Source organism: Euwallacea fornicatus, chromosome 15 (genome assembly GCF_040115645.1).
Source record: "Euwallacea fornicatus isolate EFF26 chromosome 15, ASM4011564v1, whole genome shotgun sequence".
Lineage (NCBI taxonomy): Eukaryota > Metazoa > Arthropoda > Insecta > Coleoptera > Curculionidae > Euwallacea > Euwallacea fornicatus.
In genome coordinates, this window is record NC_089555.1 from 3184523 (window position 1) to 3210770 (window position 26248).

General features: G+C 37.9%; 2 protein-coding genes and 1 pseudogene across 2 annotated transcripts; all 3 read left to right on the top strand.

Moving 5' to 3' along the window:
- Positions 1 to 3354: 3354 nt before the first annotated feature.
- On the top strand, positions 3355 to 25897 carry AdamTS-B (ADAM metallopeptidase with thrombospondin type 1 motif B). The gene is made up of 17 exons (XM_066290767.1): positions 3355 to 4002; positions 15377 to 15705; positions 16424 to 16641; positions 16692 to 16947; positions 19930 to 20144; positions 20197 to 20346; positions 20767 to 20913; positions 23510 to 23614; positions 23666 to 23804; positions 23851 to 24025; positions 24081 to 24221; positions 24273 to 24400; positions 24458 to 24708; positions 24763 to 24880; positions 24932 to 25067; positions 25118 to 25323; positions 25442 to 25897. Exons 1-17 carry the CDS (start codon positions 3906 to 3908, stop codon positions 25586 to 25588), a joined length of 2958 nt encoding a protein of 985 aa, XP_066146864.1. The 5' UTR covers positions 3355 to 3905; the 3' UTR covers positions 25589 to 25897.
- Positions 12428 to 14271, top strand: LOC136343535 (uncharacterized). The gene is made up of 2 exons (XM_066290305.1): positions 12428 to 13106; positions 13402 to 14271. The coding sequence occupies exons 1-2, from the start codon at positions 12812 to 12814 to the stop codon at positions 13908 to 13910; spliced, it is 804 nt and encodes a 267-aa protein (XP_066146402.1). The 5' UTR covers positions 12428 to 12811; the 3' UTR covers positions 13911 to 14271.
- On the top strand, positions 18097 to 19210 carry LOC136343751 (uncharacterized; annotated as a pseudogene).
- Positions 25898 to 26248: the final 351 nt, after the last annotated feature.

The window sequence follows — 26248 nt, forward strand, 5'->3', positions numbered from 1 at the left end:
AGGTACCAAGATGAGCATAATTCACGTAGTAATGAGCGGGGTTAACAGCTCCTGAGGCAAGTTAACCGAAACGTCAGAAGTGCTGCAGGAAGGCGGAATATTAGATTCATAATACGTAAATGCAGTTTACACACCATGACGTATGATAATCGATTTTACATTGGAAACTAGTCAAACGCAGATTGTCCTACGTGATTATCCGTGAGGAAGCGCCTTAACTCTGATTTCCTACAGGCTTCAGAGGGACAAAATAGCAGAAGCTTTGCTGTTTTTATTCTTAGAAGGTCAGACCAAAGAGGTCGAAACGTTTTTTGCGACTTGCCCTGCGGCTGAAATGATTCGGTCCCAAAAAAACGATATAACTGAGCGATTTAAGTTAATATCACAAGGACATAATTTGCATTATTTCGATGTTAATCTAAGCATTCCGTAGAGAAATATGTCGGAGATGACTCATTCTGCAGCAAGTTCATCACAAATTTGAACGAATATCATTTTCAATGGCTGGAACGACAGTAGAGGAAATTGAAATCTACTATTTCTTGCAAGCCAGTAAAAATAACACTTATTTAGTAAATGACAACGTCGCTACGCTCTTTTGTCAAAACGACATGGCCGACCTAGTTAGGCTTTGTATGAATACAACAGGGACGACCGAATATGGCCGCGGTCCGTACGAGAGTGCCAGGTTGTCAGACTCTTCGAAATATATGAAATATATTCGAAAATATATATATATGAAAAAATATATGGCGAGATATATGAAATTCGGAAAATTGCATGACAAACAGGATGCTCCATGCAAACGTCGGTTTAAAGAGCGTTTCCGGTAAGTATTGGTCAGCCCTCTTCTTGCTCATGAGTGTGGTTCCCGTACGCTTCCGACTTGTTATTTCGTCGAATCAAAATCTTTTAGCGGTTATATAAAAAAATCTCTAATATTTTAAATCGGACACCCTGTAAAATCCCTGGTATGGGTACCACACTACTAAAAACCTAAACATTTCTTCGATGCACCAAACGTCCTTTAAACAAAAATTCCCCATTCACTGAATCGTCACAAGAGACCGTAAAGTCTCCTCTTTCAGACCAGTATTTGTGGTTCTCTTAATGGTTCCCATTCTGATATGTCTCCGATAAAGTGTGCGCTTGCAACAATAGCTCGATAAGATGTTTATGGGATTCTTCACCTGACGATGATGATCCATTCCATTTATCCGACTTTGTGCTTAACGTGGATGAATTAATAAACAATTCATGGAGCGTTTACTAAAGGAGGATTTTTGTCCTCTGAAAGACAAATTTGCTTGGTAAACAATAAACAATCGAAAACATGAGGAACCTAACGTATAACCGAAACGATGTAATAGTGGGTGTGCAAAGATTCCCTCATCACAGTGGCCGAACCACACAGGCACCATATACACTATCTCTTTCATAAGTGGAGCCAGTCTTGCAGGTATCTTTTCATAAGAGAACAAATAGCAATCGAATAAACAATCAATAAATCGGGCTTATGCAGGTGCAATCAATTGATTTTCATTAATAAAATTAGTCTCGATTTTTTTTTTAATTAGAATTTTGTTGGTGCTTGTGTTGTGCGTGGTTCGGATGGTGCTTTTTTGGCTCTAGTGCGAATTAATGAGGATTTTCTCGCAGGGATTGAGGAGGTAATTCCTGCCACTATATTTCTCGTACGGCCACTTTATGTGGGTGAAACGAGGTTGGAAGTGGGTTTCGGTATAGGCTTAAGTTTGAAAGGAAGGAAACACTATACGTTTAACGCATAAAATAACAATTGCGTCACATTTGAGGATTTGTTCGAATAAACTCGTATATCCAGCAAATTTAATAAAAACACAATTTTATACTCAATTTTGACTCAATTTTTTTTAATGAAAAACGAGGTATTGATTAAAGGGAATAAATGTTATTTTCAGTTGTTTTGCAGTGTTTGCACTTATGAAAAAATAATTTTTCATCCTCCAAACTGGCGAATGAAATAATTTGGTTTTGCCTATAATAATTCCCAATCATTGTCAATATTGAATAATGGCTTTGTTGGCCAAAAGCTCGTAGAGGAACAGGAACATGAAGAGTTTATAAATGCTCCCTTATGAATGTTTATTATTGAATAAATTTTATACTCGCTTTGAAGCCTGAAAATTCGCTTTCAAGATTTATGGCGCCCATTTCAAAGTGGAAAAAGCTATTAAAAACATACTTATTTTTTACTATCTCTGGGCGCAAGGTCTGCCTTGCGCTTTGACCGGCTCCATTCAATACAACTCTTGCTTATGGTTAATTTGATCATATTAGGGGACTCTCATTGAATAAAAGGAAATGTAAATAGAGGTCCAAATTAGAAATTTTATCACGTTCGAGTATTGAACTGTCAATATGCACATATGCGTTAAATCCGCATCAGTGGTATTTCGAAAGGCTCTAATTATTGTAAACATTTCTATCCTACTCAAACAGGACGCTTATGGCCGGGTTTAGTGATGGAATAATGGAATTATGCTGATTTTTTCATAGGCGAAGCCTCTAATTCCGAATGGATTCGTTCGCCATTAAATTATTCATTCCGGAACGTAGAACGCCGGTTTGACTATTCTTACGGTCGATAGCGGCGGGGGAAGTACGAGAGGGTACGCCAATGGAATTCAATTTTGTCTGTTTTGAAAGCTCTTTAAAACTTCGTAAATATCGGGATTCATCACTTAGAAGAGTCATGTAAGAATCAGCGGCGTAGAGGACGGAAGTCGTTTGTCTAAAAAGATAAATGTGGAATTCAGGATACAGAATAATTTCTTCGGATTCTCTTTAAAGCTGCAGAGAGCTCGAAACTCATTTGCAAAATAGAGAAACGCTTAAGGCAGTGCCACAGGGAGCATGGAATAATATCAGGCATTTAGTTAGCTTCAGTTGGAAATTTGCTAGTACAGGAACTGGTGTACTTTTGAACCCCCCTTAAGAGCTAATTAACTTGGAAATTCGCTGTGCACTCCACTGAGCTTCTCCAAAAAAATTATTTTCGAAATTTCCTTAAAAAACAAAATTATTTTCTACAAAGAAGACAATCAAAATCAGTAGCTTAAAGGCCAGAGAGTTATCTCTACTAAGAGCGCCTCGCTCGAAGCTCTCTTAAAAGGATAAATTTCCCGAAAATTTGAGCTGACTTTTGCAATAGAAAATGTCGAAACTCATTCCGCACGAAAATGTGAAATTTCAAAAGTTCAAAATCAGAGGCGTGCGCAGGCGGGCCTCGGTAAGCACGCCAATGAATTCTACCATGACGATGGTTTCACGTTAATCTAAAAAAAAAAAATGTTTTTCATCTCCCCGGAGCAGTCGTAGCGTGTTGTGGCTCCTTCAAGAGCTCTCTATTCCCAGACGCCAGACCCATCATCTTAAAAGACTATTTGGAATATGTTTACTAATGGGCCTCTCAAACATTTATTACTGCATCCTAAAAGTGTGGGTTTTCAATTTCAATTCCGAACTTTCGATTTCGCCTGTTTTGTTGAGCAAACACAATTTACCCTTCATCGAGGCCATTACGTGAGTGCTCGGAATTACCTCCAAAGCAAACTAATCCAATCCCATTGTAGTGCGTGTAATTATTAATCAACGAATATCTGCGTGAGATTTCGCCAATGCGGATGAGTAGTAATCATGTTTAAAAATTGATAAAAATAATTGCTGCTCCTACAAACCAAACGAGTCTGGAAGTGAATTTTGTTTATTTTTTAAAGTCAAAACAAGCACCATCGAAGCTAATTTGAATTATGACTTTTTCACAGTCTTCAGTAAAATATCGTTGAGTGTCGATTGTGTCCGAACAAACTGTTGTCCGTTCAAGTCGGTTCGGTTTGAAATCACTTAAGTGCATCGCGCGTAAAATGGGCCCCTCCGCAGTGGGGCCCCAAGGAATCTTGTGGTGGGTGTTAACATGGACTTTGTGTCAAGGACTTGTTTCTGACAAACCGAGGTATAAGGGTAAGTGCTCGTTTTTTCCCATTAAATAGCCCATGCATGCAGCTGACCAGAAGAAGACAAATTACGGCCGGCTCGGACCATCCTCGTTTTCAGTTCGCCATCATAATTTATAACCCGATATAGAGGAGATAAAATGCGGCTCAGATTGATTAAAATTTATATCATAAGACGCAAGGCCGTAAATTCACGTCTAACTGTATAATTCTCTTTGACACGGACATTTTTACTGGTTACACCTGTTAAATGTCGCCGCTTGCAATGCCCGGAAATATTCATATCTGTTTCCAGTCGTAGACGGTTCTATAAGGACTGCTCAAGCAATTGGGCTAAACATTACTTTCCGGGGACGTTCCCGTACAGATAGATCTATGTTCCTCGAGCCTTCGGGAGCGCATGATTTCGAAACTTTCATTGGATCAATTCCAACATGTTCGTCAACACCTTAGAAAATTTAAAAAGTGGCAACATCGCTAAATTTTGATAACTATTTCACGGAATTTTGACGTGTCTAAAAGGCAAAGTTGGTGCGTAACTGGACAGCTTTTGTGCGAATGAAAGTCATCACTTTTCCATCCACCATTGATATTAAACGAGCGGTGTTGCCAATACGGATTAGAAAAATTTTGACATATTTTGGTTATAAAAATTTCCTTCAATCGAGGATAACACACTCGCGATCCTATTCGACACATTTTGGACAGTGCGAAGAAGTGTCAATGTCGCTACTGCTTTGACAAGGATCAGGCTCAAATTTTGACACATTAAGCGAGCACGTGGCCAGTTTACCATTGCTTTCTTCAAAAATCTGAAAGAACATTTCACTTCCCGCTTGAAGCGCGTCCCGTCAGCAACAACTCTGAAGAGATTTGCAAGAGGTTCGCTAATCATTTTGACATTTCTCGATCGCTTCCCCAATTATTTTCTCGATTTCACTCACATTTGGTTCCATTTTTATCTGAGTCCTCGTACACTTCGGTTATACCTAATTCTAATGCAAAACACTTTTGAGCAATGGCGTGAATTGGTGTTGATCGCCCACAGTAGTTGGTGCGACCCACGGCCCCTGAGATGTCTGCAAGACTTACAACCAGATAACACGAAGGATGCTTAATGAAGACTTAAAGTACCATATCAGTTTTTTTCATTCTCGTGTTTGTGTACCGCCCACGGTACCATACTCGGTCCGATAACGAAATTTGCATATCGATACTGCCGCTTATTAGTCCCCCGAATGTTACGCCCAAAACATTTGGGTAGTCGTTTCTTCTGAGGGTTCCAGGAACCTCCTGCAAGCGGAAATGGGTGTTGCACCATTTTCTGGGAACTGGAAACATCGATCATGCGGCGTGATTTTGCTGAAAATTTCCTAGAAGGTGTTTGTGTTTGGTTTGGCAATAATTAGTGAGTAGGTTTTATGGGCAGATATCTAATTTATATCTATTAATTGCTTTTTTCCAAATTTGTCCAGGACAAACAAGACGTTGGCTTTAAATACATTGTTATATCCGCAAATTAAACTACTAGAGTTTAATGGATTAATTAGCGACTAATGGGAATAAGCTGCCCACATATTTAGGGTGTCCGTTAACACCTCCAAAAGATGGCCATTTAGTGCACACCATTGTTTGCAACCTAATTGATCACGGTATCATAAACAGCATCAGTTGCATGGTGGGTGTCTCCTATATCTGATTGAAAATCTACAGATCGTGATTGGCTTGATGAAGCCTACGTAAAAGGCAGAAACTGCGTTGTAATCTCCTGACAAACAATATTTTTGATGCTTTAATGCTTATAAGGTCTTTACAGTAGCAAAAACTTTTATGGCCCTTGCAATACATCATAGGGACGTATTAAGTGATAAGGCTTTATATTTCTGGAAGGCTGGAAATGTCTGCTCTTGTTGGATGGGCCATAAACCCGCGAACTTTCCAGCAGTGTTTTTACAAAGAAAAATGATTAAGTAGCACTTTGGCTACTTTTATGTTTGCCCTAGACGTCTTAGAATGGGAATAAAACAATTTTATAGGCGCATTCTTTCGGTCCTATGTCCAGAAGGACACCAAACCCCTTTTGTATTACTACATCCTCCTAAACTGTTATAAAAGGATTTATTAAATTCCAACACAAACTGTCTGCATCTTGACCCATGCTTTCGCGGCAAACTTTGTCCATAAATCAAAAGGGTGACAATAATGACACCTTAATCGGTTATTGTTACTTTCTCTATAGTTGGAGCGCGAAAACTCCACTTTCGCGCTTAAAACTCTACTGATAGTCATTAGGGATAAATTATCAATAGAAATCTCTATACCTATCTCAATTTTCCCAGTTTTCAATTAAAATAACGATTAATGTAAGAACGTTTTCAATGCTTTTTCAATACAGCGTTTGATGTGGTTCGCTTTAAGTCCTGGAAACGCGATGTTTTCTATATTTTCAGTAGAAATAAGATGAACCTACCAATCACACGAAATAATTCTTTGCTATCTTACCTTCATTGATTTTCCAGTAATAACCGCAAAAAGCGTTTTATTGCAAAATCGTAAACAACAAGTTTCGCTATATTTGGTGGTGCGAAATCTCCTTTTTCATGTCGAGCATCACGTGTATTATTGAATCTACTAGTCATTAGGGCTTAATTACAATAGAAATCCTTATGCTCATTTCTCCTAGTTTTCGCGTAATAGGTAAGAGCGCTTTCAAGGGTTTTCAACAGTAATTCTTGGCGTGATTCTCTTGAGGTTGATGCAATGTTGATCCGATTCAAAGGGCCAAGGAACACGTATGCGTTGATTGGTCTGGATTAAGGAACCAGAAATATGTATGACCTTTCTCGTAGGCTAAAGTGGGGTGATTCCGCATAATGGCCGGCAAGAGGATTATGGACAGGATAATCACCTTCGGAGCATCCTTATTTTGCAGCCTCAGAGACATGGTTTCGTGCAAAACTAACCTTCTTAACTATAATTGAGCTTCGTTGGTAAAATCTAACGATGAGTTCATATAACTTTAACCAACAAAAAATGTATGGTTCTTCCCTTAAAAAAATTACTTTCTTAATATTATAATACGAGTACGTGATTCAATACAAAAAATGGTGCATTTTCAAATTTATTTTTCGTATACGCATGTGCAAGCTCTCGGGCCTGTAGAATAAATAGGGGCACTGAGTAGGGAAAAATAAAACGAAAAAACAATGGCAAAATATAATAAATAATATAATGAAACCTAACCCAACCATAGCATCCTTACCCAAATAAAGAGCAACATGCAATGGACATATTGAATGGACAGGACATATTGAATGGTGACGATTGAATAAAATATGTTTTATCTGAAATTTGATGGTTTTAGATATACATATACAGAACGTCGAAAATTAAAATGTTAATTAATTTTTTCGTCATTACACTGAAAATATCTAAGTTAGACATTTTAAAATTTGTAAAGTTATGCTTGTTTTAAATGACGAATAAGGTACGTTTTGGAATTTCAACTTTTCCAGTAGATTATTATAAATGATCAAAATTAAACATAGTGTTCCCTGAATACATTTTTCTCGAAAACAGATCGAGATATCGAATTGAAACACAAATACATAATTAATGGAAAAATGATTGCCCTTTCAGATTTTAAGTGAAATTTTATGGTAAACATACAGGATAAAAAGTTATTGTTTGTTAATTCTGTAAAATTGACTGTAAATAGCGCCCTCTATTAGGAACACGGAAATTGCAAAATGTATTTCATTCATCACCTAAAGAAACATACTTTACACATGTTCAATTGTCTAACATCAATATTTTCAGAATAGTGACAAAATGAATTAAAATGTTAACTTTAAATACTTTGTATATTCGAAGCTATCAACTTTCAGATAAAGGATATTTTCTGCAATTTTCACCATTTCCCGCAAAGTATCTCCAAACTTCAATTGTTGATGACTCACCTTGAATAACATAATTGAGAAACTGTTAAAACGCATATGGTGGATTTGGTTATGGTTAAGTTAAGGTAGGTTTCATTATATTGTTTAAAATAATATTCAATTGTTTTTTGTGTTATTTTACCCCACCCGGTACCCTCATTCAGTCTATGGTCCTTATTCAGACGGTCGGAAAGCTTTCATATACGTATATGGAAAATAAGTTAAAATATTTAATTTCTTGTAAAAAATCACATATTACAACATCAAAGAACAATTTTTTTAAGAAACCATCAATTTTTGGTGATTTAAAGTCATATGTCACCCTAACCATTCAATTGGTAGAAATATTGATAAATACCAGTAAAAATGTTGTACCAGCTAAGTGCCTAAAAAAGAGTGTTCACCAGTGAGATCACCACGTGTACATTTCTTCACGTATGCACACTATTGTACCTTTCTTTTGACTCCGGCGCCGTGGCTCATGTCTTTTCATACATAAGGTGTTTCCTAAAACCTGGGCAATAGCGAGAAAATGAAAAGTTCTTGCCAAAAGATTGTCCTTATTCTTTCAAATTGTTTTCGAAAAATCTACCCTCACGAAAATATAGCTCTTCAAAACTTGATAACGAAAATGGTATTTTTAAAATAATTTTTCATTTCGGTTATTGAAATTTCATTAATTTTGGGTCACTCATGTGTCAACCAAAGTTAATAACATAGACCCTAAGACTTCCATCTGCATCTTCAGGAAGGCAAAGGGGAGGCTACTTACATCTTCCTTACATCTAAACTTTTAAGATATTGCGTTTTTCGACCGTTAAATAGTTTCTTAGATTTGCGGCGTAGCAAAGGAAAAAATTTACTCTTTATTAGTGTACGTAGACCTAACCATTTTCCAGAAAAACATCATTTTGTCATAAGGTCAATTTTGCAAAAGTAATGGAATTGTGCGTGTTGTTCTAGATATATCACCTAGATACTGAAATAAACAATATGTTTGTGTTAAAATTGTGAAAAATAAATTTATTATTTTGATACACATTAATTATATTCCCTCAATTGGAATAAAAGTTATTTAGAAAATATAATTTTCGCTATAAAATTTTGTAGAGCTGTGTTTCCGTAAGGGTAAGTTTATGGAAAACAATTTATAACCATAAGTACAATCTTTCGACAAGAACTTTTCTTTTCCGGAGCACTGCCTACATTTTTAGAAACATCCTGTATATTTTTTGGCACACCAAATGGTCTCCATAAATCAAAACTCTGATGCTAATACAAACTTTATCAATTATTATTGTTTTCGGGTGAAACGACACGGTGACGTATCACTTTCGGTTTCTCCAGCCCCAAACCGATGATTTAGGGCGCTTTTAAGATGAAAATCCAGGCCCCTTTGCCAGGTTCCCAGCTCCCATACTTTTTCATTACTGTTTTTGCGTGCGACTAGCTAGAGAAAGGAAAACTTATCCGGTTTCCATTTAGAAATGTGGCGAGCGTTATGTATACAAAGAATTCTATAGTAAATAAGGAAACGCCATTGGGATTTCGATGGAAAAACACTTAAACAGGTGCTCTTTACTATTCAAACGATTAGCTGCAATACGCAAGCATTTATTTTACTGTCACGGGATTAATCATCTTGAATTATTTAACTTTTTTTTATAAATAAATTAGGATTGATAGCAGATTGACTATCAATAGAATGGAGATAAATAATTAAATTAAACAATTTATTGACTTAAAAATTTGATGAAATCCGAAATTTAATTAAAATTTTAATTATGCTCCCATAAAGTTGTGACTTCAAGATTTAAGTAGAGTATTTTCGCAATGTTTGGGACGCCAAAAATTCTGCTTTTCCCTGTAGCTTAGAACTAGCTCCTTGTGTGTTGTGCGATTTTTCGAATTACCCACTTACGAATAATAATAGCAAATAGGGAAACGCGAAGCTCTGGGATGAGACCTTTCCTCTCCCCAATCCACCACTTCTGGATCTGACGATTTTCAATCACTTCCACACCGTCATGTTACTTTCCAGATGAAGCTGGGGGCAGACATAGAATTCTCGATATTGAGTCTGGCGCTGAACGGGCAGGTCCTATCAGCATTTGCAACAATTCAAAACGTTTTAGGCTATGACGAGCTCACCAGAGCATGATTCATCTCCAACTGGTTTGTGTACGGAATATTTTGCTCGCGTGCAAAGGGGGGCAAGTCGCAAAATGTATATTTGAGTCATAAACCACCTGAGAATTGTGGAAAATTCTACTTTTTTTGGAATTTCGAAAATTAACTCCAACGACTAAATTAAGCCCAGGTTAAGTTATTACACCGAGAGTCCAAGCGAATCCCGGACATAGGAGATTAACATGGGAAATAGGTTTTTATTTTTTTGTGCCTACATAGATTATCCAATTGACAAAAAATTTATATGGAAATTATAGTGTTCAAAACCGGCTATCATCCCGTTATTTTTCAATCTTCTAATTAGAGCCGTTTTAATTCACAATGCCTCCAAATTTCAAAAATTTGAATGCCCCTCGTAAAAGTTCCAGACCACCATTGGTTAGATTGGTCGGGAGTCTCTTCGAGCAAATATTGTAAATATTTTTGCAAAAAACGTTTAAATTTTTTGTTTTTGTTTGCTTCCTTGATTGGTTGAAGTTTAATGGGTGGGTAGTTATTTTTTTTTTATTTATTTTTTTTTGTTGCATATATCAAAAAAATTAACTTAAAAAAGAAAAAAATCATTGGACATGGGGTTTTCCGCTTATGTTATTGGCGACCTTGTGTTTGCTTGATTTTGACCTTGATTCTGATCAATCGTGGCCTCGAACGGTTACGCGGGAAATTTAATTTTTTTAAGTTTGAAAGCGTTTCGAGTTAAAACTGCTCCAATTAGAAGAATGAAAAAAATTGCGGAATGATGGCCGCTCTTGAGTACTATGACCTCCATGTAAATGCTTTTCAGTTGGTCAATTGATAAAAAAAAAAAAAATACCGATTTCCCATGTCAATCTCCCATGTCCAAAGTATGTCTGTGCTCCCGGTACATAAGCCTACGACTAAGTTATGAACTTAACTCAAAATGCACATTGTGCCACTTGTTTCCCTTTACAAGCGCTTGAGCGATAGGGACTAATACCGAAATAATGCAAATTGTATTCTTGTTATGTCAACTTGTAATGCTCCGTTTTATTGGTTTTTAATGCTGAACCATGCGTAGTCTGGCGGCAAGCAATCAAGAGTTTGACTTCTGTTGATCGATTTTCGCAGATTGGAAGTTCGAATTTTTATAAATTTTGCCCTTTGAGGTTCGTAAAAGAGGGATGACGAGGGGGGGGGGGGGGACTCTCTCATTACGCATTAAAAATTTGAACGTTGGATTTGGCAATCACGCAAACTTTGTTTTCCAAGTCTCTGGGAGCCAATAAAATTGAAGAATAATCTCTTTGCTCGTCCCAATTAAAAACTTCTATAAGCCATCGACAAAATTGACACCAAGCTTGAGGCAAACACTAATTAAGAATACTAATTATTTTCCTTAATTTTCCTGGGAGCTTGCTAGAAATGCTAAATCGTTAAAAATCCGCCCAGTTATAACTCTGGTACGTGTTGCCGTTAAGTCAGATTAACCAGTCACCATCCTCCGAGTCCTTCACATAGAAAAATTTGGACGTCTTAATGACGAAGGAAAAAACTTCTTAAGTAATTTATTTAAATTAAATTTAATTACATGATGGATGACTCTTTTTATTCGGAAGCCAAGACCAGCGGCATGACTAATTTGTTTTTTGCTTCGTTTTCCTGCTTAAATTGGTTCAGGTTACACTAGAAAAAAACCTCAACTGTAACTCAATACCTCTGGTATCTATAAGACTGACAAGGCCTTTTTTCCAATTAAAGTCAATTTCCATTTTGGGCTAGAATTTCCGCGAAAAATTTAAATACCACGAGGTTTTCCACTCCGTTCACTTCCTGGTAGCGCAGTCATTTTGTTTTTACATAACCAACACCTGAACAATAATATATTCATTATCCTTATACATAATTAATCGTTGTTAGCCGCGCCAGTGCACTTGAGCTGTCGAATTATTAAATAGTATTAGAAGTTATTGCATTTAATTTCACGTCGATTGGCCGGTTTTTCTCACAAGTTTATCCCACTTCACAACAGTATGCCGCTCCTCTTTCTCCTTAATTGGTAAATAAGTAGGGGATTGGTGTGCAGTTACGAGGAGAAGGTGAAAAATAGTCACAAAATGGGCCACAAAACGGCAACAAGACTCGCAAAATCTTTAAATCCCACCAATGCATAAAGCGGAATAAAGTAGGATTAGGCACATATTTTAGCTTAATCCTGTCCCACGCGAGCAAAACTGCTTGGCAAAATTGCAGGATTAGCACATGCAGAAACAAACTGAAGCTGTGGAGAGATAAAGCAACTATTGCTTAATTGACACAAGTACACGTCGAGAAAAACTATTTTACGTAAAATACAAGAAAATCCGCATTGGTCAGGAATTTCATTAGATAACTCAAAAATTTATGACTTTCAAGTGGAACGTTTTGCAAACCTACAAATCCAAAGTGTTATAGTGAAAAAACATTGAAAAGCCACAATACTTCACCAATCCTACAGCAATAAAACGTTTTCTGCGTGTAACCAACTAACCATTGTTTGCATATCTACCCCCTTCATCATTTAACTTCCTCTCGACTTCAACCTTCAACGCGGATCCAGAAGTTGTCACATGTCAACCCGGCTCCCATGAATATATTTCCCCTCAAAATCCCAAATAAACCGCTGAAAGAAAACCTAGCTTTACCCCTGTGCGATCGTGTCTAAAACGAATATTGTCCCTATAACGTGTTATGCTTAAAGCTGGTAAACAGATTACCACGTGGCAAAGATCAAGCTCAAACACCAGACTTATATTGAACCTAAAGCGGATCGACAACCTTATAAAAACTCTAGACAAGACCTTTGTGAATTCCCAGAAGAATGATTATTTACTGTTGATGGCTCTCAGGATGGAGGCGGTCAAGAGGAGCTCGTTGGAACTGCAGCTGCAGGAGGCTTTACAAAGGAACCAGCAGATTATGGATATTGTTGAGCTAAGGAATGACGAAGGAGATTTGTCTAGAGGGTGTTCAACGGCTAGCCTTGGTAATTTGTTTATTACATGAAACATGATACACGACAGCGTCTTTACAGCAGTAGAACCTGCAGCAGGTTGAGGAAAATAAAACTCTATATTGCAACGAAAAACGCCCATGTCAACCAATATTTTAATCTTCCGAAGCAAGATGGTCAACTGGGCATCTCTCTATACGAATATGTATTAGAGAGAGACTAAACTATAGGTGCAACATTGGCGTTTTCTGTTGGGGCTTGCAAACTATCCTACTATATATTATACAAAAGCTTTCAGTATAAAAATAATGCTTATACCCTGAAATAGGTCCCACGATGTCCACTGTGAGCCTAGTAAATCTCCAATTTAAATACGAGGAACTCTTGGTCAGCCATCGCGGTCTCTTGAAAATGTTCGAATTGCGAAACAACGATATAAAGACACAGATGAACGAAAATGTTGATCTAAAGAAACAAATCCAGAAGTTGATTTACGATTGTGAAGTGGCGAAGGATAAAATCACATTTCTACGAGGGAAAATAGCAGACTTGAAAAGAAAGAAAAAGGAAAAGGTTTCAAGGCTAAAAGCTGAAGGACAAAACCTCGCTCTACTGCATCGAAGACTAGTAGCATTGCTGCATAGGCAATGCATAGAGAAGAATGACTTTGTAAAGTCGCTTTTGCAGACCACCATCCGAAGCGAAAAAGGTCTGTTACTGCAAGAAGTGCAGAAGAATAACATGTTGACATACAAGAACTTCCAGCTCCAGCAGGAGATTCAACTTTTGAAGTCTGTTGTTGAAGCTAGAACATCGAGTAATAGTTCAATGGGATAGTCCTTAGAAAGTTTTAGTATTTGCAACAATAAATATACAAATGGAATACCTCGTGTAGGCTACGAATACCTGTTTCATATCAAACATTTTGCGTAATTATCCTTATATCAGACCACTATTCGCATCGGTACAAATCTAATATTGACTGCTGCATCGCATATAACCATCCTTTTCTGGTACACGCCTTCAGACGAAACCCGAAAGCAACGTACGTGGAACTGCATTCGTGGCCTGCTTTACTATTTGGGGTAGCAAGATCAACGCCATGACCTTCATCATCGTCTAATTTCATTTAATAAACAAAGACGGCTAGATGATGCGGGATAGGTGGCGCTGAATGTGATCACACGAGATTGACACAGTGGTGGTAAATGAAAATTTTGATAATAAAAGCAAAAATTAATCGCAAATTCATACCCAAGTTTCGGATATTGAATTTGAATTATATTAGAAGGCCCGAAATCGGTACTATATTTTGCATTTAGTGTTTGAGTGCGCCATTTACTAAAATATGTCTGATTCAGTCTCATTTTCGGGTTATATTTTTGCGCATGAATGGTCAGCGAATATTCCGTGATAAATGAAGTGTGATATTGTATAGAATAGTCGAGCATGAATGAGAATATGATTTAGTTTACACCTCCCACAAATCGTGAGAGACAATAGCATCGTTTTCATGGTAATACGGAGCCATAGAAATAACGCCGGCCCAAATTTACGAGGATAGTTGGAATAATTTATGACACATTATAGGTTTGCGAGGCTGCTAAATAGAGTTCTTGTGTAATTGTGTTAATCCATTGCTTTTATTTCCATCGCAAAGCAAAAAAAACTGTGATTCTAATCCTGCATGCGCCGATAAATCTATCGGTTTGAGCCGGGTTCACGTGTACCCACACCATTTAACTTGCATAATCGCCACGATTAAACCCGTTCCGATCAATTAGCCCCCAACAAGACACGTACAACAAATACGTCGAGTAATTACATGAAATTCAATAAAAGGTGACACCCATCTATGGTCGCCATTAAACCGACTTGGATTGGGCTCGGTTCCTGCATTGTGTCTGTCTTTGTCGTGCTGGCTACCGGGTTTGCAAGAAACGTTCAAAGGAAACCCAATAGGTTTGTAAATGCAGCCAAGACAGCTCATGGGGAGACATGATAGGTATCATCGCTCTAATTTTAGTGCCTGTTGATTGCTGTGGCTAAAAATCATATTCCAAAGTTGGTAAATGGGTAATAGGAATCCACAGATGACATGGAATTTAGACGAAAAACTTCAAACTACACAGCGGGAAGTACAAGAGCCATTCAAACCGTCAGGACCAACACCTCGGCAACGCGTAGAGCCACTGTTTGTAAAAATAACTACCATTAATCTTTCTGAAGTCCTTTGATACCTATGAGATATCTTAAAACCTATTTCCTCAATTATCTAACTATCTAATCGATAAATCTTCCAGGCCTCTACACAAACGAACTGTCGGAAGCCCATGAAACGATACCGATAAAGATAAACCACAACGGCGACCTGTCCCGAAACTTGACCCATCATCACAACGCCGACCCAGCTGAATACCTCAGAATCAATCTTTCGATCTTTGACCAGGACCATCATCTCATTCTGACCCCCAGCATCGAATTCCTGGCTCCAAATGTTATCGTTGAATATAGAGGCAAGCACAAACACTTTAGAAGGAAGCTGAAACATGCCAGCAGGCATTGCCACTACCAGGGATTTATCCATGGAGACCAAAACAGCAGGGTGGCCATTTCAGCTTGCAACGGTTTGGTGAGTATAAAAGAATTTAAAAAAAAATGTAATTTGTAATTTATTGAAGGTGCGTAAATAACTGCGACGTCTGGCCATAACGTCCGATATAAGTGCTCTTCCTTTTAAATAATAATGACTCTCTCGCATTGAAATGAGATACGATAAAGGCCGGGAATATGGAAGGGACAGGTACAAAGAAATGACCCTCTTAAGGGCGCTATTGTCGGATGAGGAACACGTTTTATTGGAAATGGTAGAAATATTTTCGTTGGGGAGACCCTTTTAAGTGGTCCCTATGAAAAATATTAGAAGCCCTTATAAACCTATAAAGCGGAAGTTAACTTTAATCCACGCAGTCGGATTATGATGGTCATTACGATGCATCAAAACATGTCATTTCATGCATGATCACCATATAATCCCAACTTGAATAAAGAAACAATTTATAGTGAGCATTTAACATAAACGGCAGCCTCCTATAATTTCAGAGATATGAATAACGACTAGCGGCATTTAATGAGAACCTGCGATTAATTTATTAAATGGGTCTCAGTACCGCCAGGTAACTGCATCATTAATGGAAAACACACAACCGCACATTGCGGCCAATTTGCTCCAATTTGCATGCTGAAATGTCGGCAAGAAAGTCGCAAAAAAGGTTTCTCTTAGTTCTGCTAATCACTATTTAGATGCAAATACTTCATTAGTACGTCGCTATTTGCGTGTTTGTTTTCAGGCTGGCATGATCCAAACGAAAGACGGGAAGTACTACCTGGAACCCGCTTATCACCCAGAGAAATCTTCCATTGCTCCAGGGCATAAGCACTTAATTTACAAACGATCGGCGGTTATCAACAGTATGCCGGTGGCAACGAAGAAACGGAAGAAAAAGAGGCGCAAAAAGTACCACCACGAGTCGAACTGTGGCACCCGGGATCCGAAGCGATGGACAGAGTAAGTTGCCTTGGATGACGAGGCGAGTTCTAAAGCATTCGATATTTCAGGCTGGAATGGCAGAAGCAGCTGGGCAAAATTAGAGTCCAGGAGAGGAAGCAGAAGCATCACTCAAAGGTGAAAATCCCAAGCATCAAGCACTCTCAAATGAAGAAGCTTAAGTATAAGCATGTGAACGCAGTTAGGGAACGAAGATCAGTCAGCCAGCCTCACTACGTAGAAACAGCCATCGTGGCTGACTTGAGCATGGTGGAGTTCCACAAAGATGGAGAAATCGAAACATACATCCTGACTTTGATGAACATGGTAAGCTCTTTAATACAATGAGGCCGCAGCTGAAATAGATTTTCGATATCCCGTAAAGGCGTTAAAAGCTTTCGGGAGTATTGCGCAGCCCTTTGACAACAGCAAGTAGCATAAAAGCTTAGAAAGCTTGAAAGCTAGAAATTGAACGGATTATTTGTCGATGGTTTCGTTTCTAGGTTTAACGGCCTTAAATGAGGCTTAACATTGTTAGACCTGCTCTTTTAGCTCTCTTTCTTACGCTTTGCAGGGTTTTTGGGGCAGTTTTTGCCTCGAATTTAGTTGGCACTAGGGACCAATTTTCGGAGGAAGTGTATTTCGGCAAATTGATTTTGTGTTCAAGTCTATCAGGTCTTCCCCACGTGTTGAAAAAGCCTGCGAAGCTCACCATTTTTTACAGTTCTTCTACAGTAGGCCCCCTGCTGAGGTTGTCAAGAGGGGAAAGTGTTTTATTTTTTATTTTACAGGAAAAATGTATCCTTCATGAAACCTTCTACTCGTTCCAACACGATGAAATCAATTTTGACCGTTTCAATGTTTATTTTCGTTACAGAGAAATAAGTCCAAAAATTAATTCATGGTTTTGATGATAACCGTAATTAATTATGTTTATTACAATAATTCAACGAAAAAATGTAAACTGCAAATAAAAATTTCACACACAAAAAATATGGTCCAATTATACCTTGATAAGAAATTTTATATTATACGTTCACATTAGCCAAAATTGCTATTTACCGCGATTCAGAAATAAGGATTATGATGACGGCTCCGGTATGTTATATGCTAAGTTGAACAGTACCACTGGTGGAAAACCTGTTTTAATGTATTGATTCGCCATCATTGGAGCGCTCATTATCAAGCAAAAATCAAAACGGTTTGTTTAATTTCCTGGCTCAAAATTATAATTAAAAATTAGTTTAAAGGAATGAATTTTCAATTGCTTCATTGCTTTTTGAATATGTGTCTCTTGCAAATTCCTATCTACAGCGACCTTCACAGTAAAGAAAATTTGCGATTATTTTGAACCGAATCCATTACAATAAGAGTCGTAGAGTTGTCTTCATCTCGAGCTATCTTAGTTTTCTTTACATCTAACACGGAGCCCGTCACAGTTGCCAATTTCTTGATCAGTTATTGTGCAGAAAATTTTAAGCTGTAAATGTGTGAAAACTTTTAATTAAATTCTTCTTTAACTCAACGAATTGCTTTATCACCTTTATCTTTTGGATATTTCTCTGCAAGGAAAAGGAAAATTGAACCGGTGAGAACTGATTCAGCCGTTTTGGAACAGGCAAAAACTTTCATGAAGATAACATTTTTCTGGCAAAATGAAAAATAAGAAACTTTCTCCTCGTAACAAACCCATCCGAGGACATATATACGTTAGGAACCAGCCGATTACGAAAATTGTTAAGCTAAAGAATGACGAAGAGGATTTGTCTAAAGGGTGTTGAACGACTAATCTTAGTAACTCGTTTATTATATGAAACATGATATGCGACAGCGTCCTTGGGGCAGCAGAGCCAGTAGCAGATTGATAAAACTCTATATTACTACGAAGAACGCCCACATTACGACTAATATTTTAGTCTTCCGAAGAAATATAGTCAACAGGGTATCTCTCTATAGTAATATGAATTTGAAAGAGACTAAAATAGAGTCGGAACTTTAGCCTTTTCTATTAGAATCTGCGACGTACCTTGCTACTACAAAAAAGCCTTCAGTATAAAAACGATACTTTTGCACTGCAATAGGTTCCATGATGTCCAATGTGAGCCTAGTAAATCTCCAATTTAAATATGAAGAACTCTTGGTCAGCCATCGCGGTCTCTTGAAAATGTTCGAATTGCGAAAAAACGATATAAAGACACACATGAACGAAAATGTTGATCTAAAGGAACAAATTCAGAAGTTGCTTTACGATTGTGAAGTGGCGAAGGATAAAATCGCATTCCTACGAGGGAAAATAGCAGACTTGAAAAGAAAGAAAAAGGAAAAGGTTTCAAGGCTAAAAGCTGAAGGACAAAACCTCGCTTTACTGCATCGAACACTAATAGCATTGCTACATAGGTAATGCATAGAGAAGAATTACTTTGTAAAGTCGCTTTTTCAGACCACCATCCGAAGCGCAAAAGGTCTGCTACTACAAGAAGTGTAGAAGAACAACATATTGACGTGCAAGAACTTCCAGCTGCAGCAGGAAATTCAGCTTTCGAAGTCTCTTGTTGAAGCTAGAGCGTCGAGTAATAGTTCTATGGAATAATCCTTATAAAGTTTTAGTATTTTCCCTAAAAAATATACAAATGGAATATCTCGTGTAGGCTACGAATACCTGTTTCATATCAAACATTTTGCGTAATTATCCTTATATCAGACCACTATTCGCATCGGTACAAATCTAATATTGACTGCTGCATCGCATATAACCATCCTTTTCTGGTACACGCCTTCAGACGAAACCCAAAAGCAACGTACGTGGCAACTGCATTCATGGCCTGCCTTACTGTTTGGGGTAGCAAGATCAACGCCATGACCTTCATCAGTGTCTAATTTCATTTAATAAACAAAGACGGCTAGATGATGCGGGATAGATGGCGCTGAATGTGATCACACAAGAGTGACACAGTGGTGGTAAATGAAAATTTTGATAATAAAAGCAGAAATTAGTCGTAAATTCGCGCCCAAGCTTCAGATATTGAATTTGTATTATGGAAGACGGCTTGAAAATGATGCAATATTTCGCATTTAGTGTTCGAGTGCTCCATTTACTGAAGCACGCCTGATTCAGTCTCCGTTTCGGGTTATATTTTTGCGCATGAATGGTCAGCGAATATCTCGTGATACATGAAGTGTAATATTGTATAGAATAGTCCAGTATGAATGATACTAAACATTTTGAGCAAATCTCTGAATATGGCCTCTCAACAGTAACTATTTTTGGCCAAGTGCTACCTACCTTAATTCAACCTAAAAATGCTTTAGGTTTCTTCCTTTTACCAAGACCCAAGCATCGGCAACTTTATCAACGTCGCTGTAGTCCAAATCAAAGTCCTAGAAGAATCCACAGACGAACCGGAATTCAATTCCACCACAAATGCTGACGTTACTTTAAAGAATTTCTGCAAATGGCAAAAAAACCTCAATCCTAAGAGCGATTCTGATCCTCACCATTATGATGTGGCAATCTTGATAACCAGGTAAGGACCGACTTTGGTTTTGGTCCCAATTTGAATGCTTGTGTTCCTTCAGGAAAGATATATGCGCCCGCCACGACACACCGTGTGGTACTTTAGGAGTAGCACACATTGGTGGTATGTGCAAGGCGTCCAGAAGCTGCAGTGTAAACGAGGACAATGGCATCACTTCCGCACATACCATTGCTCATGAAATGGGACATAAGTAAGTTCTTTTGCTCATAAATTGTTGCAAATTTTATGCATCTCCAAGCAACATAAAAACGCCAATAATTAAGGGCCGGCCTTAAACCAACGATTTTACTGCAGCTTTTACTACGAGATAAAACCCGCATTAAGTTTTCCCTTAAATGGCCGGAATAAGGTTGTTTATAGGTGCTAGAGTGGTACATAAATAAGGCAAACAAGATAACTTGTCAGGCCTAATAGAATATGTCTCTTAACTTGCAGTATGCGAAAGCGCGGATTCTTTGTGTCCAATAGAGCGGTTTTTCACAGTTAACAAGGCATGTGTGCGTGCCACGATGTGAATTTTATTTACAATTTTGCACGTAGCAAACTGCATGATTAAGCTCGTTGGTTTAAGCATTAGAAATGCCTCGATTTCCGAAAATTATTATTTTAGTTTTGGCATGCTACATGATACAGAGAAAATCGGGTGCAAGTCCAAGGCAGGAAATAAACTTCACATTATGACTCCGGCCTTTGAAGCTGATGCAGTTCAAGTCAGCTGGTCCCATTGCAGCAGACGCGAAGTGACCAACTTCCTCGAGTAAGTGTTTACCCAACTTTTCTAATAAGTCATCAGGTAAAGGCTTAAGTAATAAAATGTATTCTAATTTATTGAAACGGGCACCAGATGAGGCCTCTCGCTAACCCTTATCAAAATTCGGTCCAAAGTTTTTCAAACAAATTAGCTCCCTCTACTTGCCTTTGACAAGCGGCAAGAAAATCTTCGGTAACTTACTTATTTATTCAAGATTATGTGAGTTTCACCCAGCCCCCCGATAACGAATTTCGATATTTTAATTAAAGTCGGTCTGGGGAACGGGAGAGAGAATTGCCGGATTTTATTTATAAGGCAAAGTTAGTCTCGTTAATATCGAGTTGATTGTTCTTTAAGAGAGATGTAAATCCAGTGAGAGAGAATGCCAAAACTTTAAGCAGTTTAATGCATTTTTCTTCATTAATGCCAAATAGTTAGTATAAGCGCCGTTTAAAATTTAAATTATTATCGAATTCGCAACCGAACATACACTATATTTGAAATTACACATTCCTCACCATTTATATTTGCTCCTGCGAGGCTTGTCCTTCTAAAGAATCTTGATTATTTTAATTGAATGTCGGTAATTATTGCCTTAATCAGCATGCAAATATACTTTGAATTTTTACATGGCAATATCCATTATCTACTTGAACTTCTAAGCCATTGTAACAGCTCTTTGCGTAATCAAGAAACAATTCAATACATTTGACATTCACCATTTAACCAAGAATGTACAGGAATTTTGATGAATTGACCAGTTGAGGAACTTGAAATTCTGATAAATCATTTAAAAGATCACTTTGCATATCTTTAGTCTAAACAGAGGTTAATACTAGAACCTAAACTTCTCCCTAAATAGACATTTCTCCCTAGAATCGACTCGCATTTCCTCGGAAACAGGTCTCACCACAATAATTACTTATGCAGATCAGACAGTTTTCCAACGGACTATTTCCTCTATAATTCCATTCTCTCAGTTGCAAGAGGCAAGACCTCATTAAAACTAAAAACGTAATAATCTGCCATGAAAGCAAGTGGCACGATAAACAGCTCAGTGTGACAACTTTGACTTATTTATGCAAAATCCCCGGCGTTTTTGTTTTCCGTGTATCTCACTTTAGGCTATGAGCCTCGCGGCAAAGTTTACTTATGCTAATTCAGGATTTGAAATATGCGCCTGAAAATGCAGATCGTGTTGTGTAAATTGCTAGTTTGCAAATGAATATTTACCATATCATTAGCTGGGAACTGGATGCTATGGCATTACGTTCTATACTGCTGCAGTCAATCACTGCTGTACAGCAATAATATTTGCCTCGAAATGCCCCAGCTTGAGGTTTTATCTTCAAGCAGTAGGTACTACTACATTCTAATTTTATGGGGTATTTCAGCCCTATTACAGCAAGGCAAATGGCTTTTATATGAGAGGAAAAGAGCATTGATCTGAAAATAAAGACAATGTTTCAAAATGGAAGGCATTTTATACCTTAATTTAAGCAGGGGAAGGACCAGCGGATGATGTTACTAAGTTTAAAAGTGATTTCATAGCTAGGAAAACGCTCAAATATTGAACTGCTAATTAGTCATGAATAGTTCTTTATTGTTGTTAATATTATCGTCCTTGGATCCACTACTTTTCAAATCGAAAAACCAGTAATTCTGTTAAAATTATTAAAGTGAGAATAATAAGAGTTTATTCGTGTTACGATAACATAGGCTCATGCAATTTCACACCAACGGCGAGGAAAATTGAATCAACTAGGGAATTTCGTCCCCCCACAATCACTATTTGGATTAATACGGTAAAGAACGAGATAGGGACGTTCCCAAATTTGCGATTTTAGGCTCTAAAGGGCCAGAATCCATTGGTACAAATGTCACAAGACCCATTTCTAAAGCTGTTAATGGTAAATAGTATTTAAAACATCCGAGCGAAACGAGACCTAATCTTTTCCATAGGCTGACTACTGCCAATAAAGGATAAAAAATGCTTTTTCGCGACATAAAGCCCGGGACGCCCCACTTAAATTCGAAAAACATTTTGATTAAGTAGCAAAGACTGAATATTTATCATGATTTCTTGTTGAAAGCTTCCAGCATGCGCTCGGGAACATTATCGATGCCCTTCGAATAGATTTTACACGGTCCGGACGGCCCTTTAGAAAACTCCGTTTACTTTTAATCAATCTGCACCGAATTTCGTCGCTTCAGCTCGATCTTTCCGATATTATGCAAACTACTTACGTCTACAACTTTTTTCAAAGCTCCCTGATGACGGCAGGTACTCGAAACATTATCAGACAAGCTGTAGCCTCAAAGGAGTAGTTTTCGTTTCGAGTCTTTTAGATCCAGAATAAATGCACGAAAGGCTTTCATTTCAGTAAAACCGGATATGAGGGTTTTTCGATAGTGTGACGGAACACTGGGGTGTAATGCAAATACCGGAATTCCTTTTGGGTGTTAGGGAGCAGCGAATTTTCAAATCTCAGTAGGTGTTTATTAGACTTGAAAGGCGGCGAGGCAACTCACTGTCTTGTCGGATCAGCCCTACTTGCGAATAGCAAAAAAAATTAATAGAAATTCTTAAAATTTGCTATAGCAAGGGGCTCGGAAAATGTCTGGAAGACAAGCCACAAGAAATCGAAGAGTATCAATATCCACACTTACCAGCTGGAGCCATGTACAACGCCAACTATCAATGCAGGTAAGTTATGCATAATTTCTTTGCAATAACCTCAACCACTAAGCTTTGCAGGCTACAGTTCGGGGTTCCAGGCGCCAAGGTGTGCACTCAGTTGGATGAAATTTGCTCCCGTCTTTGGTGCACTATTAACGACTCCTGTATTACTCTTCTGAGACCTGCAGCACCTGGCACTTCCTGTGGAAAGCATAAGGTAAAAAAAATCCCAGGAAACTTTGATTTCAGTACTTATGATTTAGTGGTGCGAAGACCAAAAGTGCGTCCCTATCATGGACCCTCCTATAGCCATAGATGGAGGATGGGGGGAGTGGAGCAGTTGGTCGGAGTGTTCCAGAACATGTGGATCTGGAGTTTCGCTTATGAGCAGAGAGTGCGATCATCCTACTCCAACTGCAGGAGGAAAGTTCTGCGTAGGTACGTCTCTTCTAATAAATAAAAGAACCACGAGTTAAAAAAAAATGTATGGCAGGTGAGCGAAAGCGCTATAGAATATGCAACACTGACCCTTGCCCTGAAGGACAACCCACTTTTCGAGCCCTACAATGCTCTTCTTATAACAACAAAACTTATGAGGGAAAAAATTACGAATGGCAACCATATTTCGATCAAGGTACTCTTAGAGGAAATGAAATAAATTCGTAAATAAACAAAAACGTTTCAGCGGATCCTTGTCAGCTTTATTGCAGTGACGCAAACGAAACGTTGATAGTACCATGGGGAGACTATGCAGCTGATGGTACCCCCTGCAACGTAGTCTCCAGAGATGTGTGCATATCTGGAATATGCAAGGTATTGTTCTTATCGCCGCAGAGAAGTTCGTAAGGATAAATCAAGCTACTGCTTCAGAAAGTTGGATGCGATTGGGTAGTGGATTCCACAGCTAAAGAGGATGATTGCGGGATTTGCCAAGGAGATGGAACTAAATGTGACATTATGCAGGACGAATATAAAAAACAAAGCGCTCTTCCTGGATATCGGGAGATCGTGGTGATACCCAGTGGAGCTCGGAACATCCTTGTAGAGGAGAATGATCAATCGGAGAATTACATAGGTCTAGAAAATGCAGTAGAGAAGAAGTTTTATCTTAATGGAAAAAGGTGGTTATTTAAGCAAGATCAACTGGATCAGTAGTATTTTAAGTTGTTTTTCAGACATATAACTTTACCTGGGGAATACAACGTGGCAGGGGCACAAGCCCTTTATGAACGAGATCACAATTTGGAGAAAATTAGAATTCCTGGGCCAATTCATGAGCCTATTTTAGTGTCTGTAAGTACTTTCTCAAGCGAATAAACAACATCTTCACTAGTTCTTTTAAAGATTTTCTTCAGAGGCAAAGTCTACAATCCAGGAGTAAAATGGAAATATTCAATCTGGAAACCTGAAGTAACGAAGCAAGTAAAATATGAGTGGATTATAGAAGAATGGTCGCAATGTTCAGTCACATGTGGAGGTGGTAAGTTTGCAATGCTTTAAATTACTCCTCAGTCAAAATAACTCTTGCAGGGATTCAACATAAGAAGCCCTTATGTCAAGAAAGCACTGTGTCTTCCGTTGCCTCAGATCTAGAAAGTCCGAGTATAGTGACGGAGGAAATGTGCGACCCTACTGCTAAACCGAATAAGAAAGTACGAGCTTGTAATGATGACCCCTGTCCTTATAAATGGTGGGTAGGACCGTGGCAGCCGTGTCCCGTTACTTGTTACGATGGGGTAAGTTTATATTGATTAAAATTCAAATATTTGAAACTATACATAGACAAACCTCGATATATTGATCAACGTTAAATCTTGCTGTTTTAAGAGGTCTGAGTACAAAATTTTATTTTAGGGTAAGAAACCAATGAGGAAACGTAACATAATGTGTATGGACGGACAAGAAATGGCCCTTCAAGACCAATATTGCGATAGAGGAGCTAAACCGCATGAATATGAACCCTGCAAGAAATTATCGCCCTGCGAGGCTTTTGAGAGATAATCTTTTTTGAAACATAAAATTTGACTCAAAAAATTAATGATGTTTCTTATCAATAATTAAATTATTGCAGTATTTAGTGAGCCGTTGTTAATGCGGTTTAGAATTTAGAGACGTAACTTCGTACTTAAGTACAGAACTAGTCCGAATAAATTAATTTATAATCAAATAGTGTTGATAATAATATTAATATTAGCGATTACAAACGTCGATTAAAACATACTAATTATTATAGAAATAATTGCCTTTTGTTCGGATAGGGCAGAAACATAAATAATTGGAAGTAAATAAAATTATTCGTGATTGCATGCATTATTGGACATTATTTCAATACTAAAATTAGTCTTGAAATTGGTGTAAATGTAACTTCACATGAATTCTTAATATTGGAAAATTTATTTTTAGGCTTAAATGAGATTTAAGCGTCAATATCAATTACAGTCATCATGAAATTAATCCCTTCGATAACAAAGGAATATTGTTGGGGACTATTAATTTCTACTTTGCTGTCGCAGTAGACGTGGCTCGACCCGTATCAGGAAATCTGGTCTCCTTTTCACTTTTAGTTTACTCTTTCGAGTGCCTAAATATTAGTAACCTTTTCTAAATCCTAGACCATGGATCAAGTTAGTTCCTGTCCACCTGTTCTACGAGACAGCTAGG

What these genes read in the sequence shown, in the direction of transcription:
- LOC136343535 (XM_066290305.1), top strand. Translation starts at nt 12,812, where the DNA reads ATGCTTAAAGCTGGTAAACAGATTACCACGTGGCAAAGATCAAGCTCA. An exon ending in GTGTTCAACGGCTAGCCTTG is followed by an intron (nt 13,107 to 13,401) that starts GTAATTTGTTTA and finishes ACCCTGAAATAG; the next exon opens with GTCCCACGATGTCCACTGTG.
- AdamTS-B (XM_066290767.1), top strand. Translation starts at nt 3,906, where the DNA reads ATGGGCCCCTCCGCAGTGGGGCCCCAAGGAATCTTGTGGTGGGTGTTA. An exon ending in GAAGTGACCAACTTCCTCGA is followed by an intron (nt 20,914 to 23,509) that starts GTAAGTGTTTAC and finishes AATTTGCTATAG; the next exon opens with CAAGGGGCTCGGAAAATGTC. An exon ending in GCAACCATATTTCGATCAAG is followed by an intron (nt 24,222 to 24,272) that starts GTACTCTTAGAG and finishes AAAACGTTTCAG; the next exon opens with CGGATCCTTGTCAGCTTTAT.